The sequence below is a fragment of the Cladophialophora carrionii genome (assembly GCF_000365165.1).
Source record: "Cladophialophora carrionii CBS 160.54 unplaced genomic scaffold supercont1.7, whole genome shotgun sequence".
NCBI lineage: Eukaryota > Fungi > Ascomycota > Eurotiomycetes > Chaetothyriales > Herpotrichiellaceae > Cladophialophora > Cladophialophora carrionii.
The window spans coordinates 1,012,888-1,025,661 of NW_008481832.1; the positions used below are offsets into that span (position 1 = coordinate 1,012,888).

The following is a 12,774-nucleotide window of genomic DNA, read 5'->3' on the forward strand; positions in this document are numbered from 1 at the left end:
GCGGAGGAATGTCTCGCGCAGTCTGGGCACTGCACAACAGCCAGTGCCGACACTCCGAACGACTCGTCGTCGCGACGTGAAACGAGGTGTTGCCCCAGCAAGTGGACGGTCGTGTTGATAGTCGCGGGAGTAATTGGATGCTTGGGCTTCGACAGCGCCGATTAAGGCATTGACACAACCTCGGGTGGTTGGAAACAATTTGGATGAGCCCGCGACAAGTTCGGGGCGTGACGATGACATGCATATCCATGGGGGAGACGGGCCTGTAAGAAGCCTCGGGGCGCCCCCGTCAGCTGCACCAACATGTCATTGTGCACCTGCAGGACCACCAAGCCCCAGGCCCGGGCATGTTTAGGCGATGCCGAAGCCACTAACGAGCCCGCAGAGGCTCGTGCTCGGTGCAGCGCTTCCGAGTTTCGACATCGCTTGAGATATTGAGTACGTTACTGTATACCACTGGATACCACAGTACACCACAGCCTGTTTTGCAGTTGATAGACAACGACACGCCGTTGAGGACATTTCTCGTCCTCGCACGCTATTCGTACACTGTCCCCCTTCCGACCATGTCCCATTCTCCCTCCCAGTCAACGTCGTCTCTTCACCCCACCACCCCCCACCCGAGCGTCTACCCCCAATTCATCCTCCTCGGCGACAGTATCACACAACTCTCCACCCTGACCTTAACGGCCCGCCTCGCAGAATGGTACTCTCGACGCCTCGACGTGATCAACCGTGGCTTCTCAGGCTACACCGCGCCGATGGGCCATGAGGTCCTCCAGCAATTCCTCCCCGCGGACAGTGTGCCTTCGCAGACGGTCGCGCGCATCAGGTTGATGACCATCTTCTTCGGTGCCAACGACGCCTGCGTCCCCGGACAACCCCAGCACGTGCCCCTCCAGCGATACATCTCCTCCCTGAAGGACATAATCTCCCATCCAGCCCTCAAGCTGCACGACACGCAAGTCATCCTCATCACGCCTCCACCCGTGGATGAATATCAACTGGGCGGCCGTGACCGCACAGCAGAACATACCGCAAAATACGCGCGTGCGGCGCTCCAAGTCGGCCAAGAGTGCGGTCTCCCCGTGCTGGATCTGTGGACCACATTCATGCGCAGGGCCGGCTGGACGGAAGGCTCGACGGACGCACTGGCAGGAAGCAAGGATGCGCCTCGGAGCGAAGTGCTGGGCGATCTGTTGATCGACGGGCTCCACCTCACGGCCAAGGGCTACGACGTGGTCTTCTACGAGTTGGTCAAGGTGATTGAGCAGGAGCTGCCGGGCCAGATGCCCCAGAGGCTACCGATGGTGTTTCCAGACTGGAAGGACAAACTCGGCGTCCAGTGATAAAATCACAGAGGCCTCGTGCAGGAGCGGTGGTTTCTGTAGTTTCCAAACTCGCCTGAGAGTAGCGACAGCACACACAGGACGTATGAGTGTGAGAGAAGGAGGCTGGATGTTCGGTTCGTACCTCTTCACACGACGTCCTTAATCCACGTTGGCGATATCAAGCATCAGCACCACTGACTACACCAGCTGAGTTGGCAGTCCCGACGTCTCTCCTCGGTCGTGCAGTCACTCACTTGCTACCTTTCACGATCCGAACATCTCTACACAGCGTACTCGCACACTCAGTCAAGTCCAGTATGTGCCAGCCAGCACACTTACCTTCTACGTACCCATACGTAGCGTGCTCGATGATGAAGCCGCAGCCTTTCTTCCCGTCTCGCCTCCTCTTCCGGTATCTGGCCCTCCTCTTTGTCGTAGCCTTGCTCTCCACCCCGGTCCTGATCCCGATCCCAATCCCAGCGCGAGTCCACGCCCTCCCCATCCAAGATTCCCTCACCCTCGACGCCATCGACGCCTCGGTCATCGAAAGCCTCGCCCTGGCCTACACAGCCTACCTGGAGAAGAAACAACAAGGCACCACGCAGCTGCTCGACACGATCGACGACTTTGTCGAGTCCGCAAAATCCGCCCTGGACACGGACTTTGAGCTGACGCGGGCCATGCTCGTCGAGGTCGTCGACCTGCTGCGACGGAGCAACGACGCCCAAAGCGAGAGCAACCAAGTGGCCCGACGCAACGCCGACGTCCAAAAGAGGAGTCTGGCGATTCAGGAGCGCACGCTGCAGCTGGCCGAGCAGTCGAACCGGGGCGCCGTCGAGCAGATCATCACAGCGTAGAGTGGTGTGGTGGTTCTGTTCCTCACGCTGGTGACCACTTGGTTCCACTGGGTTGATGCGAGGAATAATCGCGAGCGCGTCAGGCAGCTGGTGGAAAACCATGCCAGGTTGGAGATGCGCGTCGGTGTGATGCAGGAGGACCTGCGGCGGTATAGGCGCGAGTATGGCGCGTATCGGCAGGCTGTGGGCGGGCATCGGCGTGAGGCGACGTCGACGGGGAGCGACACGAGACTGAGGACGGGCTATGCTCAACTCTAATGAAGAAACAAAAAAAAACCTTCCCGTGCGATCTAATGCATTCTGGTTTCAATTGAGGGAGATTCTAGCTACAGGATCGGCCCCGTAAAGACAGGTCTAGACCCGACTTGACGACACGCAACGCTGTGTACCACCAACACAGCGAGTAAAAGGAGTGACCAAGAACAGTTTACAAGCAAAAGACAAGCCCGCGCGCCGGAGGAGAGAGTGTGTCGGCCCATCTGGGGGCATGGATAGACTTCATGTCGAGGCGTGAACACGCCGAAGACACTGGTGACTCGTAGAATGCAAGGTCGCAAATCTACTCATCATCACTCTCTTCGTCGCTCTCGGCCTCGTCCAGCCACTGCAGAAACTTCTCAGCAGCCTTACGAACTTTGCGGCTGGTGCCAATGTCGACATATTTCTTGCTGGCCTTTTGCCCCCAGGATTTCGCAACCTCCTCGCTTACAAGATCGTTCTGGTAGTAAGACATGAGGATGGCGGGGACCAGAGGGATCAGTTCGGAGTGATCGTTCCCGACAAAGCGCTCGGTACCGCCGAGGAAGGCCTTCATGTGCTTCTCAGACTCGCCGATCATGGTCTTGAGCATGCTGGCACGCTTCTCGATTTGCTTCTGCTTGATAATGTTGTCGTCGAAGAGGGTTTGGGCCAGAACAGTCAATGTCTTGTGCTTGTTCTCGATGCCCAAATCTTTGGCCTTTTTGTAGATTTCGAGATCGTCCACCTTGGTGACGGAGCCTTTAGCTTTGGTTTCGTCGATGAGCCAAGTTCCAAGCTGGTCGTAGACGTTGTGCCCATTCTCCTCGCCCTCCTCGTCGTCATCGAACGCAAGAGAGCTCTTGAGGTCAGTGGGTAGCTCTTTGGCACGAGCAGCCACAGCCTCAGCGGAAGTGTCGACTGTCCACTCGTCATCCTTGGGCTCTTTATCGGCCTTGGCCTCAATCCCCTTGGCACCCTCGGTGATCTGTCTGGTGAACTCGTCATCGCTCCCAGCCTCGAGCTCCACGACACCGTCGTCGCCATCGACATCTCCTTTGTCGGAATTGGAGTCATGGGGACTGCCGCCGTTCGCGGAGCCGTTCTCTTGAGCTTCGGCCTTGGCTCGATCGCGACGAGTCATCTTTTCCTTCTTGGTCTTCTTTCCACCCTTCGGTTCGTTCTTGAGAATAAATCCACTCAACTTGTGCCGCAGGTCGACCTGGGTGCGTTGGCCGCATGCCTTGCAGTCCAACAGAATGTGCCCATCCTTGAGGTTGATCTCGGTCTCGGGGTTCTTGCAGGACTTGCAGAGGACGAACCTGGAGATGAAGCCATCCAGCGAGTCTTGCAACTTGGACGCCTCATGGGCACCGTTGATGATCCAACGGTCGTCCTTTGGGTTGGTGTTGGTTTGCGCACCCAGCTCGAAACCGAAGTACTTGATAACATAGGCAGGAGGCCGGGCCAAGGATGCTGCAACGCTGGGAAGGTTGGCCACAACAGTCCTAGCGATACTGTTAGTATCCCGAATTTGGGTGGGCTAGACTCGATTCCGCTTACTTGATGCCATTGCCTTTGCCTTCAATCTTGGATTGCAAGCGCTCCATCTTGTAGCGGTAGAAGGGATCGGTAACGTCCCGACGGATGTTGAGAGTAGCCATTGTGAGGGATGTTTATTTCTCTTTCCCTTGGTCTTGTCTTCTGGAATGCTGTACTGAACAGTTGAACCAGAAAGGTCGATCTTTTCGGGCTAGACAAAGGCTCACAGGTTGTTGGCGTGGATGCAGGTGTTTGCGAATCTTTCAAATTGACCAGACATGCGTGGGAAATCACCACTGAATAATGGAATATAACATGAAGAAAGGCGTCTGATGCAGCGTATCAACCATAGGAGGATCTGGCGACACTACAACGATGTCGTTTGGCCGGAAATATGTCCAGCTTTTGTTTGATTTTGGTTTTGGAGGAGGGGAAGACCGTCCGATACATGAACAATCCGGGCTGCGCTTGACCGTGATGCGTTGACTTTCCAATAGGATGAGGAGCGCAAGCGAAATGGCGCTGGTGGATTGATGGTACGAGGCAGCGGTGGCAGACTCAGAGGGCGATGGTTGTTGAGCTTGCAAGGCTTCCGACGATGAAAATGTCTGACGAGAGCGAGTAAATCTCGACTTCTTGACAGAGTGGTAGTGATGATGATGAGAGGAAAAGAATAAAGTAGAAGTCGGGAGGCGAAGCGCAAGTACGGAGTAGTGTCTGCGGCGATGCTACGGAGAAGGACTTGGTTAGTCTGCTCGGCTTGCGCTAAAAATTTGTGCAGGTGTCACTCGGAAAACAGGATCCGTTTCACCCAACAGGAGGGCTCGGTGTGCTTGCGTGACTGGATGGATGAAAATGAGATTGATGCTCAGCAGGAGTCTGGACCGCAAACATTGACTGCAGCAGCAAGAAGCCGAGATGCATGAGGTTGCCGAACAATGGACTCTCCGCTTGCTTGCGTCTTTGTTCACCCGGCAGGCAGCAACTGCAGCCCTGCACAGACAAGGCCTGACCGCTTGGTTCGGGTGCCTGCAGCCTGGGAATTGTCACCCAGACCCAGACTTTAGGCGCCCTATGCACTGGGAGCTCGAAGTGCTTACCTAGGTAGGTACCTCCGCGTACATGCCACTTGCAGCCTGCGACTTAGGCCCAGCTGTCGTTGTCTTGACTTGACTTGCCTCACGATATCATGTCACGGGCCACATGTCTCATCGAGTCTCTAAATCACCTCTCTTCGAATCTCAGGTGAATCACAAGGTAGGTGCCATTACTGCAGATGAATCTCCATCGACGTGGGTGACTCGCTTCCACAGTCTCGCATTTAGTTGCCAGTGAAGTCGAAGCTTTTCCTGCCTCACCAGCTAATCATTTGATGACACAATCCTGAGCGCTACATCCTTTTCTGTTTCTTTCAACACCTAATCACCGTGAGCCACCAACTATCAATCCCGTGCCACGGTGAATCTTGCAGTTCAGTGAGTCCATTCTTGGGAGAAGCACAGAAAATAGGTTCAATGTGCGCGATCCCGGCCGGTGACTTCTTTGACTCAACACTCCGACGGTCAGGCCAGTCACACGATGTCGTCAAAACCACAGCTCAAGACCAGCATCGACTGGTCTTTATACCTAGTCACAGATTCCACCCCAGCAATCCTTGCGGATAAGGACATTGTGCAGGTGGTCGAGCAGGCGCTCCGTGGCGGCGTTGGCATCGTTCAGTATCGAGAAAAGCACGCCGACACCGGCGCCATGATCGAAGTCGCTTCGAGACTCCATACCGTCACCCAGAAATACAATGTCCCGCTACTGATCAATGACCGGCTCGACGTCTGTCAAGCGGTTGGTGCAGAGGGAGTCCACATCGGCCAAGACGACATGGACATGGTACAGGCCAGGCAGATCCTGGGACCGGATGCCATCATAGGAGTTACCGCCTCATCACCGCAGGAAGGAGAAAAGGCCATCAAGGAGGGTGCCGACTATCTAGGCGTCGGCACGACGTTTGCCACACCGACGAAACTCGACACGAAACACATCATCGGGACGAGAGGACTCCATGAAATCCTATCCACCTGCGCCACGGGGACAGAAAAGTCCATCCCTTGCGTTGCCATCGGCAGCATCAACGCCTCGAACGTTCAAAGAGTGCTCCATCAGTCTGCTGCCGGGACAAACCGCCTCAACGGCGTCGCGGTAGTCAGTGCCATCATGGCCTCCACCAACCCCGAAGCCGCGGCCAGGAACCTCCTTGACCTGATCAGATCGTCCAAGGACACATTCTACGCAGCTGTCCCGCCCGGGAAGGACGCGATTACCGACCTCGAAACCCTCACCACGCAAGTCCCCAGCATTATCAAGAAGCACGTCTCATCCAACACACTCTGCCACAACATGACCAACACGGTGGTGCAGAACTTCGTCGCCAACGTCTGCCTCGCGACCGGCTCCTCGCCCATCATGTCCGAGAACGGGCCCGAGGCGCCCGACCTGGCCAAGCTAGGCGGCGCCCTCGTCATCAACATGGGCACCGCCACGCCCGACAAGATCGCCACCTTCCTCGAGGGCATGAGGGCCTACAACGCCGTTGGGGGCCCCATCCTCCTCGACCCAGTCGGCGGCGGCGCCACGGCTGTCCGACGCAACGCCATAAAAACCCTCCTGGCAGGCGGCTTCTTCAGCGTCATCAAGGGCAACGAGGGCGAGATCGGCGCCGTGGCAGGGACGTCGACGACCCAACAACGAGGCGTCGACTCCGGGCCCTCCACCGCGACCGAGGCCGACAAGGCCGCGCTCGTCAAGGCCCTGGCCCAGCGCGAGCGGTGCGTCGTCCTCATGACCGGCAAGACGGACTATCTCTCCGACGGGGTCCGGACCCTCGCCATCAACAACGGGTCCGCCTTTCTCGGCAAGATCACCGGCGCAGGCTGTGCCCTTGGCGCCGTCGTCGCCAGCTACGTGGCGCTCCATCCGGACGACAAGTTCGTGGCCACGCTGGCGGGCATCTTGCACTATGAACTTGCAGCAGAGTTCGCCGAGAAAGACGCTGCGTGTAAAGGTCCGGGCTCCTTCATCCCGGCATTTCTGGATGCGCTGTCCGTGTTCGGCAATGACGTCGTCGAGAGTGTGAGTGCCGGGAGGAATGATATGCTGGCGCGGATGGCAAAGGTGGAACTTGTCAATGTGTGAATAGGTTGATGTGGTGGCGGCCTATTATAGCAAAGTCTACTTTGGCTGGGAAAGTGCGCTTTATCTTGAGCCGATGACGAGAAAGAAGGCTCGACAATCAGGTCGATAATACACCATACTTGGCACGCGAGCACCAGCATGTCAACAGCCAGTGGTGGCGCCCATTGTGGCTCTGCAAGCGAAGTGGACGTCGCTTTCGCTCAACTCTGAACACAGGTCTCCAGACCAGTTTCAACCCATTTCGCTCGTACAGTTTCAATAGTTGACCTTTGCCTGGCGCTTTTCTCGGCTCGCTCATAATCTCATCTGGTTTGGTCCCTTCCTGAACCCTCACACCACGCCACATCAACATCCAGTACTGCTAGTACTCCACCTTCAGCCTCTCCAGCCGCTTCATCGCCGCCTCGATAACCGCGCCTTCCCTCTCAACCATGCCCATGACGTCTGCGATGCGTTCTTTCTGCAACCGACTAGGCACGCCGAATCCAGCCGACAAAGTGGGGCCCGGAAGAGAAGCGCTCGATCGCGACGTGACGGTTATTTGGGACGCCGACATTGATGGCGTGATTGATGAATTAGAGATTGACGATGTGGATGCTTCAAGTGCTGGCGGAGGATTTGGAGAGGGGGTTTGTTTGGACACGAGGTTGGCTTCCTCCACGAGGTCGTGGGCAAGTTTCTTCACCTGTGGCTCGGATGTCAGTAATCGCTTGTCTGCCCGAGTTGCAAGTACCTCGAGAGGAGAAAAGCGGACTTACAGTGTCGAGCCTCTTGTCCATGGACGAACCTCCCTGCTCCTCTTTCTCTTCAGTCACAATACCAAGATTCTTTCCTAAAGCACCGATTTCTTCGATCCAAGCGAGCTCTTTCGAACCCAGATCTCTGTTCCCTGACCCGACTCGACCGACCTTTCTCCTCAAGGCCTCGTATCTTGCCACTAACTTCTTCTGCTTCTCCCGTGCTTCTTGGAGTCTCTCGTCAGGGGATTTGATGCGATATGGCTTGCCATACTCATCTTCCCCTTCGGTAGCAGAGAGGCGCTGCAACTGGTCCGCCAATTCAGCCATCTGCTTGACTTGGCTACCAAGTTCGTCGCGTAGTCGCTCGCATCGACGGAACAGTTCTGAGGCTGCGGTTTCCAGGAGGTGTGATTGCACGCCAACTACGCGGTGGGTGAAGGTCATGATCTCAAGTGCAGCAGGACTGAGCTTCATAGGCCGATCAGTGAGAGCCTTCCGTAGGTGTGCTGGCAATTGTTTGCGCAGAGAATCAATGGGGGCGTGTTGATTCTGATAGAAGACTCTCGGCAGGGAGTAAGGCTCCCTGGCTGGGACCAGGTCAATGTCCGCGTCTGCTGCCTTGACAAGTTGAGAACTGAAACGGCTTGGAGAAAATGAGGAGGGCTCTGTCGACAAAGGCTCGAAAGTGGAACCGCTGAGATAGTCTCGATCGAAGGCAACTCCATAAGGGCCATGACCGGTGGAAGCGAGGAGCAGATAGCCTACTGACTCGTCGTCGACAACAGCAGGGGCGGAAAGAATCTCCGACGGCTCACTTGTGTCAATCACTTTGTGAGTAACAGAGATCGAATTCTGGCACCGTATCTCCAGCCTTCTTTGAAGGCCGGGATCAACAGGCTGACTTCCGGCCAATTCGGCGCCGAGCTGGGTTATCCAGTCATTCAATGAGAAAGAATAGACATGGTCAGCTGTGGTCAGGAAAAGCGAGTGGTGGTACACGATATCCGGGGTGAAGATGGGCCAATTGACTGCTGCGTTCCTAGCTTCTTCAGCCAGCGGTACCGTGTCGATCAGTGTCAGTGGTTTGGCGTCAGAACAAGGGACACTGAATGCACCTTTTCCCTTCTTTGGAAGCCACTGCCCGGTCACTCCGTCAAGATCAATAGCAAATGAGACTTGGTTCTCGGGTGTGGCAACACAGATGGTGGTAAATGGAATGGGCGGGCCCGATGGTACTTCTGGCCCATTTTCGTCTTCGCCATCGAATAAATCTTCTTCATCCAGTCTCGCGGGAAACACGTACACGTCGGATATCTCAACTTCTGTGTCGTCGTCCTCCGGGGTGACTGTAAAGGGTCCTTGAAGACGTGGGATGGCACTCGGTTGCTGTGGTCTGAGTCGCACCTCAAACTGTCCAAGGCTATCGGTGGATTGGTGGATCTCGGGCTCCTCGTTGTCAATCTCCTGAACCCATTCATACTGCTGCTGAGCGGCCCGTCTTTCGTCCACGTCTGCCTCATCGTCGTTCATCGAAGCCATCCGAGATATAGCTGTTGTGGTGAGCGAAGGAATAGTGGTCGACGTTGGCCTCCATCTGGACGGTAACAGTGGGCATAAAGCGTAGATGTCCCCATTCCTCATCGCCACCCAGAGGGTCATGCTCGCCCACGCATCCTCATCATCCTCGGACCTGCCGCCAAAGCAAGCCGCAGAAACTTCCATATCAACGGTATCGACAGAAAACCCGCGAGTCTTACCAAAACCAGACGGCTCAAAGTCTTGGTCGCAGGAGACGCCATCCGCCAGCTTTCGCAAGTCAATGGCCAGCTTCGGGCGGTCAAGGGACCAGTTGCTCAACTTGTCGAACTCCCATAGTCGCACTGCGGCCTCGGCAGTGACAGTGACCAGGCAGTCGGTCGTGGTCGTAGCATCAGCCAAGGGATGCCATAGCACCGATGCCAGTGGAGACTCCGGAATAACGTGGACTGTAGGGCCTAGTTGATATGTCTTGACCTTTAACGAAGACTGGCTGCGCTCTTTCAACCGTGAGGGATCGGGCAGGACAGCCACGTGGACAGTGTGCTCAGTGCAAATGGCTAGGAAGAAGCCAGATGGAGATATCAAGATCTGGCGGATCTGGTAGTAGACAGGGACAGCAAGTGTCTATGTCTGTCAGCAACCGCGTGCGGCGCAGGGTGAACCAGCGGCTTACCTTGTAGCTTGTGCCCTCAGCAGCTTCTGTTGTGTCAGTTCGAGACAGACCAAGGCCCGACCTTGCATTTTCCTCCCAGTCATCTCGCACCGTCGCAAGATCGGCCCATCTGATCTTGTTGCCCACGACAGCAAATATTTCTGTACCTCTGCTTGCAACCAGTCTTCTAGGGCCTTGATACTGCGCCTGCGAAGGGTCACCGATGTAGGAAGAGCGTTTGGAGGGAGATACGGGCGACTGCGGTTCTGGGTCGGTGAAGATCTTGGAGCCTGGAGACGGCCGGCAGAGGTATGGCGGAGTGTATCCAATTACTTTAGGCATTTTCGGATTGTCGGCAAGCCCAAGACTTGTGTATTAGGACGACATAGCAATGACAGAGTCCCGGGCAGCGGCAAGGGACAATTTGTAGTGAGGTGGTGTTGTTGCGCAACTGAAAGTGAAAACCAAAATGAGGTTGTCGCGCTTTGACGCGGCGCGCCGCAGCTTCTTTGGTCGCTCACCTTCTGGTGACTTTCCTTTGCTGACCACCAACAATCATCCACGCTGGCATTGAGACGCAATCAGCAGCCATGTCTACAGTTGAAAGGCTCGACAGGCCTAGCACATATTATTCTTCTAGAGTACGTGGTATCCCTTCATTGCCACGAGGAGTAGCCTGAACTGACTCGCAAGCAGAAGAGGGGCAAGTATGGGCGAGACCAACACGAGGAGAATGACAAGCCGCCAGAAGAGGTTGACCTTCTGAAAGATGCTACCACCATCTATGTCGGCAATCTGTTCGTCTCAAGATCCTTACTACTCGGCCGAAGACTTACGCGCATGCAGGTCCTTCTATACCACCGAGGAACAAATCCACGAGCTGTTTTCCAAGTGCGGCGAGATCAAACGACTTGTCATGGGGTTAGATCGGTTTCAGAAGACCCCCTGCGGCTTCTGCTTCGTCGAGTATTACACTCACCAGGAGGCGCTCGACTGTATGAAGTATATTGGGGGGACGAAGCTTGACGAACGAGTCATCAGAACCGACCTTGACGCCGGATTTCAAGAAGGCAGACAATATGGCCGAGGCAAGTCCGGCGGACAGGTAAGGGACGAATACCGGGACGAGTTCGATCCAGGTAGAGGAGGTTATGGTCGAGCTATTGATGCGGAGCGGAGAAAGGAGGAGGAAGAATACGGCAGTGGTAGATGATGGATATCACTATATACAAGGTTCCACACGGCCACCGGTCCTGGACTCCGACCCCCCTATCACGCAGAGCTTCCTCATCTATTGCCCGCATCAATGGATACCGTCCGACCTCCCAAGAGCGTCCAATACCTGCCTCAACCACCAAACATGTATCCGGATGTCAGACGTCAATTCAGGATGAAAGCTGGTTCCGAAGACGTTGCCTTGCTTCACCGCGATGATATCCCCGGTTTCCTCACCAGCATTCACTTCGGCACCCATTGCAGCAGCTTTCTTCAGCCGACCAGGTAACTTGGCCATGATATCAACATGAGAGCTCATTGCCGACCTTGCTTGGTCATCCTGGGCAGGTTTCGATGGTGCGACCACGGTTTCGGCCACTTGTTGTTCTCCTTTCTGGATGCCTTCGACATTGGGCAGAATCTTCTCGACGACCGGAGCTCGGATGAATACTCCTGGGAAGGGAGCCCTCGAGCTGTCTCCGTTTGTGTCGAGGAACGGCAGATCTACGTCTGCTTGGAAGCTTTCAACCTGCCGTCCGAAGTGGTTTCTGTTCACTCTGACGTCCAGCCCACCTATGAGATCCTGGCCACCTTTCTTAGTGGCATTGGCTGCTTCGGCAAGCAGAATCAGACCAGCGCAAGTTCCCCATGTCGGTTTGCGGAGGACTCTGGGTGAAAGGGTCAGCTATCAGCGTGAAGCACACGTCCAGGCCAGAGCACGTACTTGACGAACTCTCTCAGTGGTTCTAAGAGGCCTGACTGAGCGGCCACAAGCGCAATCGTGGTGCTTTCTCCGCCAGGTATAATCAATGCATCGCACCGCGTCAAGTCTTTCACGTTCCTGACTTCTGTAAACTCGAAGGCGGCTTCATGGCCTTCTTTCCGCAGATAATCAGCGGCGCGCCGCAGTAAGACCAAGTGTTCCAAGAAAGCGCCTTGCAAGGCCAGTACGCCGACGGTGATTGTCATTGATGCGACATGTGTAACAGAGACTAAGGCCGAAGGAATGTTCAATTCCCTGATATCTTTCTGCGCTGCCTGAGTCACCCACTCACGGCAGCCATGACAGCCGCTTCTCGCCGCCACGAAAATTATTTCGACCGGGACATTTCGCCTGCGCGTTGATTGGTCCGCCTGCTTCGTTCACTCGTCGTTCGCCGACGATTGACTCGAGAATCTGCCCCCATGGACACAGGCGGATCCTGATGCTCATCCCACCCAATAGCGGCAGGAAATCAGGATGCAGGGCTCATGGTTTCAGGCACTCCGCAGGCACTCGTGGCCCTCAATGAACATCAGCCTCGTGGAACCTCTGCTGCCGTTGATCTTTTGCCTGTTCCGAGCCCATCTTCGGCCTTTGCTAAAATAAGATATGATGCGTGATGCTTGACGCCGACCGCGATCTCTTGCTGCTGAATCATGACTACTTCACCGGGGTGGTGAGCTCATTAATCCGTGTGTTCTAGACGCCTTGC

The 12,774-nt window shown here is 55.6% G+C and overlaps 7 protein-coding genes across 7 annotated transcripts; 4 read left to right on the top strand and 3 right to left on the bottom strand.

Moving 5' to 3' along the window:
* Nucleotides 1-566: 566 nt before the first annotated feature.
* G647_08445 (uncharacterized protein) lies at nt 567-1,349 on the top strand (the record flags this gene model as incomplete). Its single annotated transcript, XM_008732756.1, has 1 exon — nt 567-1,349. One exon carries the CDS (start codon nt 567-569, stop codon nt 1,347-1,349), a length of 783 nt encoding a protein of 260 aa, XP_008730978.1.
* A 353-nt stretch (nt 1,350-1,702) lies between these two features.
* On the top strand, nt 1,703-2,188 carry G647_08446 (uncharacterized protein; the record flags this gene model as incomplete). Its single annotated transcript, XM_008732757.1, has 1 exon — nt 1,703-2,188. The coding sequence occupies one exon, from the start codon at nt 1,703-1,705 to the stop codon at nt 2,186-2,188; it is 486 nt and encodes a 161-aa protein (XP_008730979.1).
* Nucleotides 2,189-2,747: 559 nt separating this feature from the next.
* G647_08447 (uncharacterized protein) lies at nt 2,748-4,089 on the bottom strand (the record flags this gene model as incomplete). The annotated part of the gene is made up of 2 exons (XM_008732758.1): nt 2,748-3,933; nt 3,989-4,089. The coding sequence occupies 2 exons, from the start codon at nt 4,087-4,089 to the stop codon at nt 2,748-2,750; spliced, it is 1,287 nt and encodes a 428-aa protein (XP_008730980.1).
* A 1,456-nt stretch (nt 4,090-5,545) lies between these two features.
* On the top strand, nt 5,546-7,153 carry G647_08448 (hydroxyethylthiazole kinase; the record flags this gene model as incomplete). The annotated part of the gene is made up of 1 exon (XM_008732759.1): nt 5,546-7,153. One exon carries the CDS (start codon nt 5,546-5,548, stop codon nt 7,151-7,153), a length of 1,608 nt encoding a protein of 535 aa, XP_008730981.1.
* Nucleotides 7,154-7,514: 361 nt separating this feature from the next.
* G647_08449 (uncharacterized protein) lies at nt 7,515-10,426 on the bottom strand (the record flags this gene model as incomplete). The annotated part of the gene is made up of 3 exons (XM_008732760.1): nt 7,515-7,838; nt 7,912-10,056; nt 10,106-10,426. 3 exons carry the CDS (start codon nt 10,424-10,426, stop codon nt 7,515-7,517), a joined length of 2,790 nt encoding a protein of 929 aa, XP_008730982.1.
* Nucleotides 10,427-10,674: 248 nt separating this feature from the next.
* G647_08450 (uncharacterized protein) lies at nt 10,675-11,297 on the top strand (the record flags this gene model as incomplete). The annotated part of the gene is made up of 3 exons (XM_008732761.1): nt 10,675-10,725; nt 10,781-10,881; nt 10,931-11,297. The coding sequence occupies 3 exons, from the start codon at nt 10,675-10,677 to the stop codon at nt 11,295-11,297; spliced, it is 519 nt and encodes a 172-aa protein (XP_008730983.1).
* A 90-nt stretch (nt 11,298-11,387) lies between these two features.
* On the bottom strand, nt 11,388-12,268 carry G647_08451 (pyridoxal 5'-phosphate synthase, glutaminase subunit Pdx2; the record flags this gene model as incomplete). The annotated part of the gene is made up of 2 exons (XM_008732762.1): nt 11,388-11,967; nt 12,024-12,268. 2 exons carry the CDS (start codon nt 12,266-12,268, stop codon nt 11,388-11,390), a joined length of 825 nt encoding a protein of 274 aa, XP_008730984.1.
* Between the last annotated feature and the right edge of the window lie 506 nt (nt 12,269-12,774).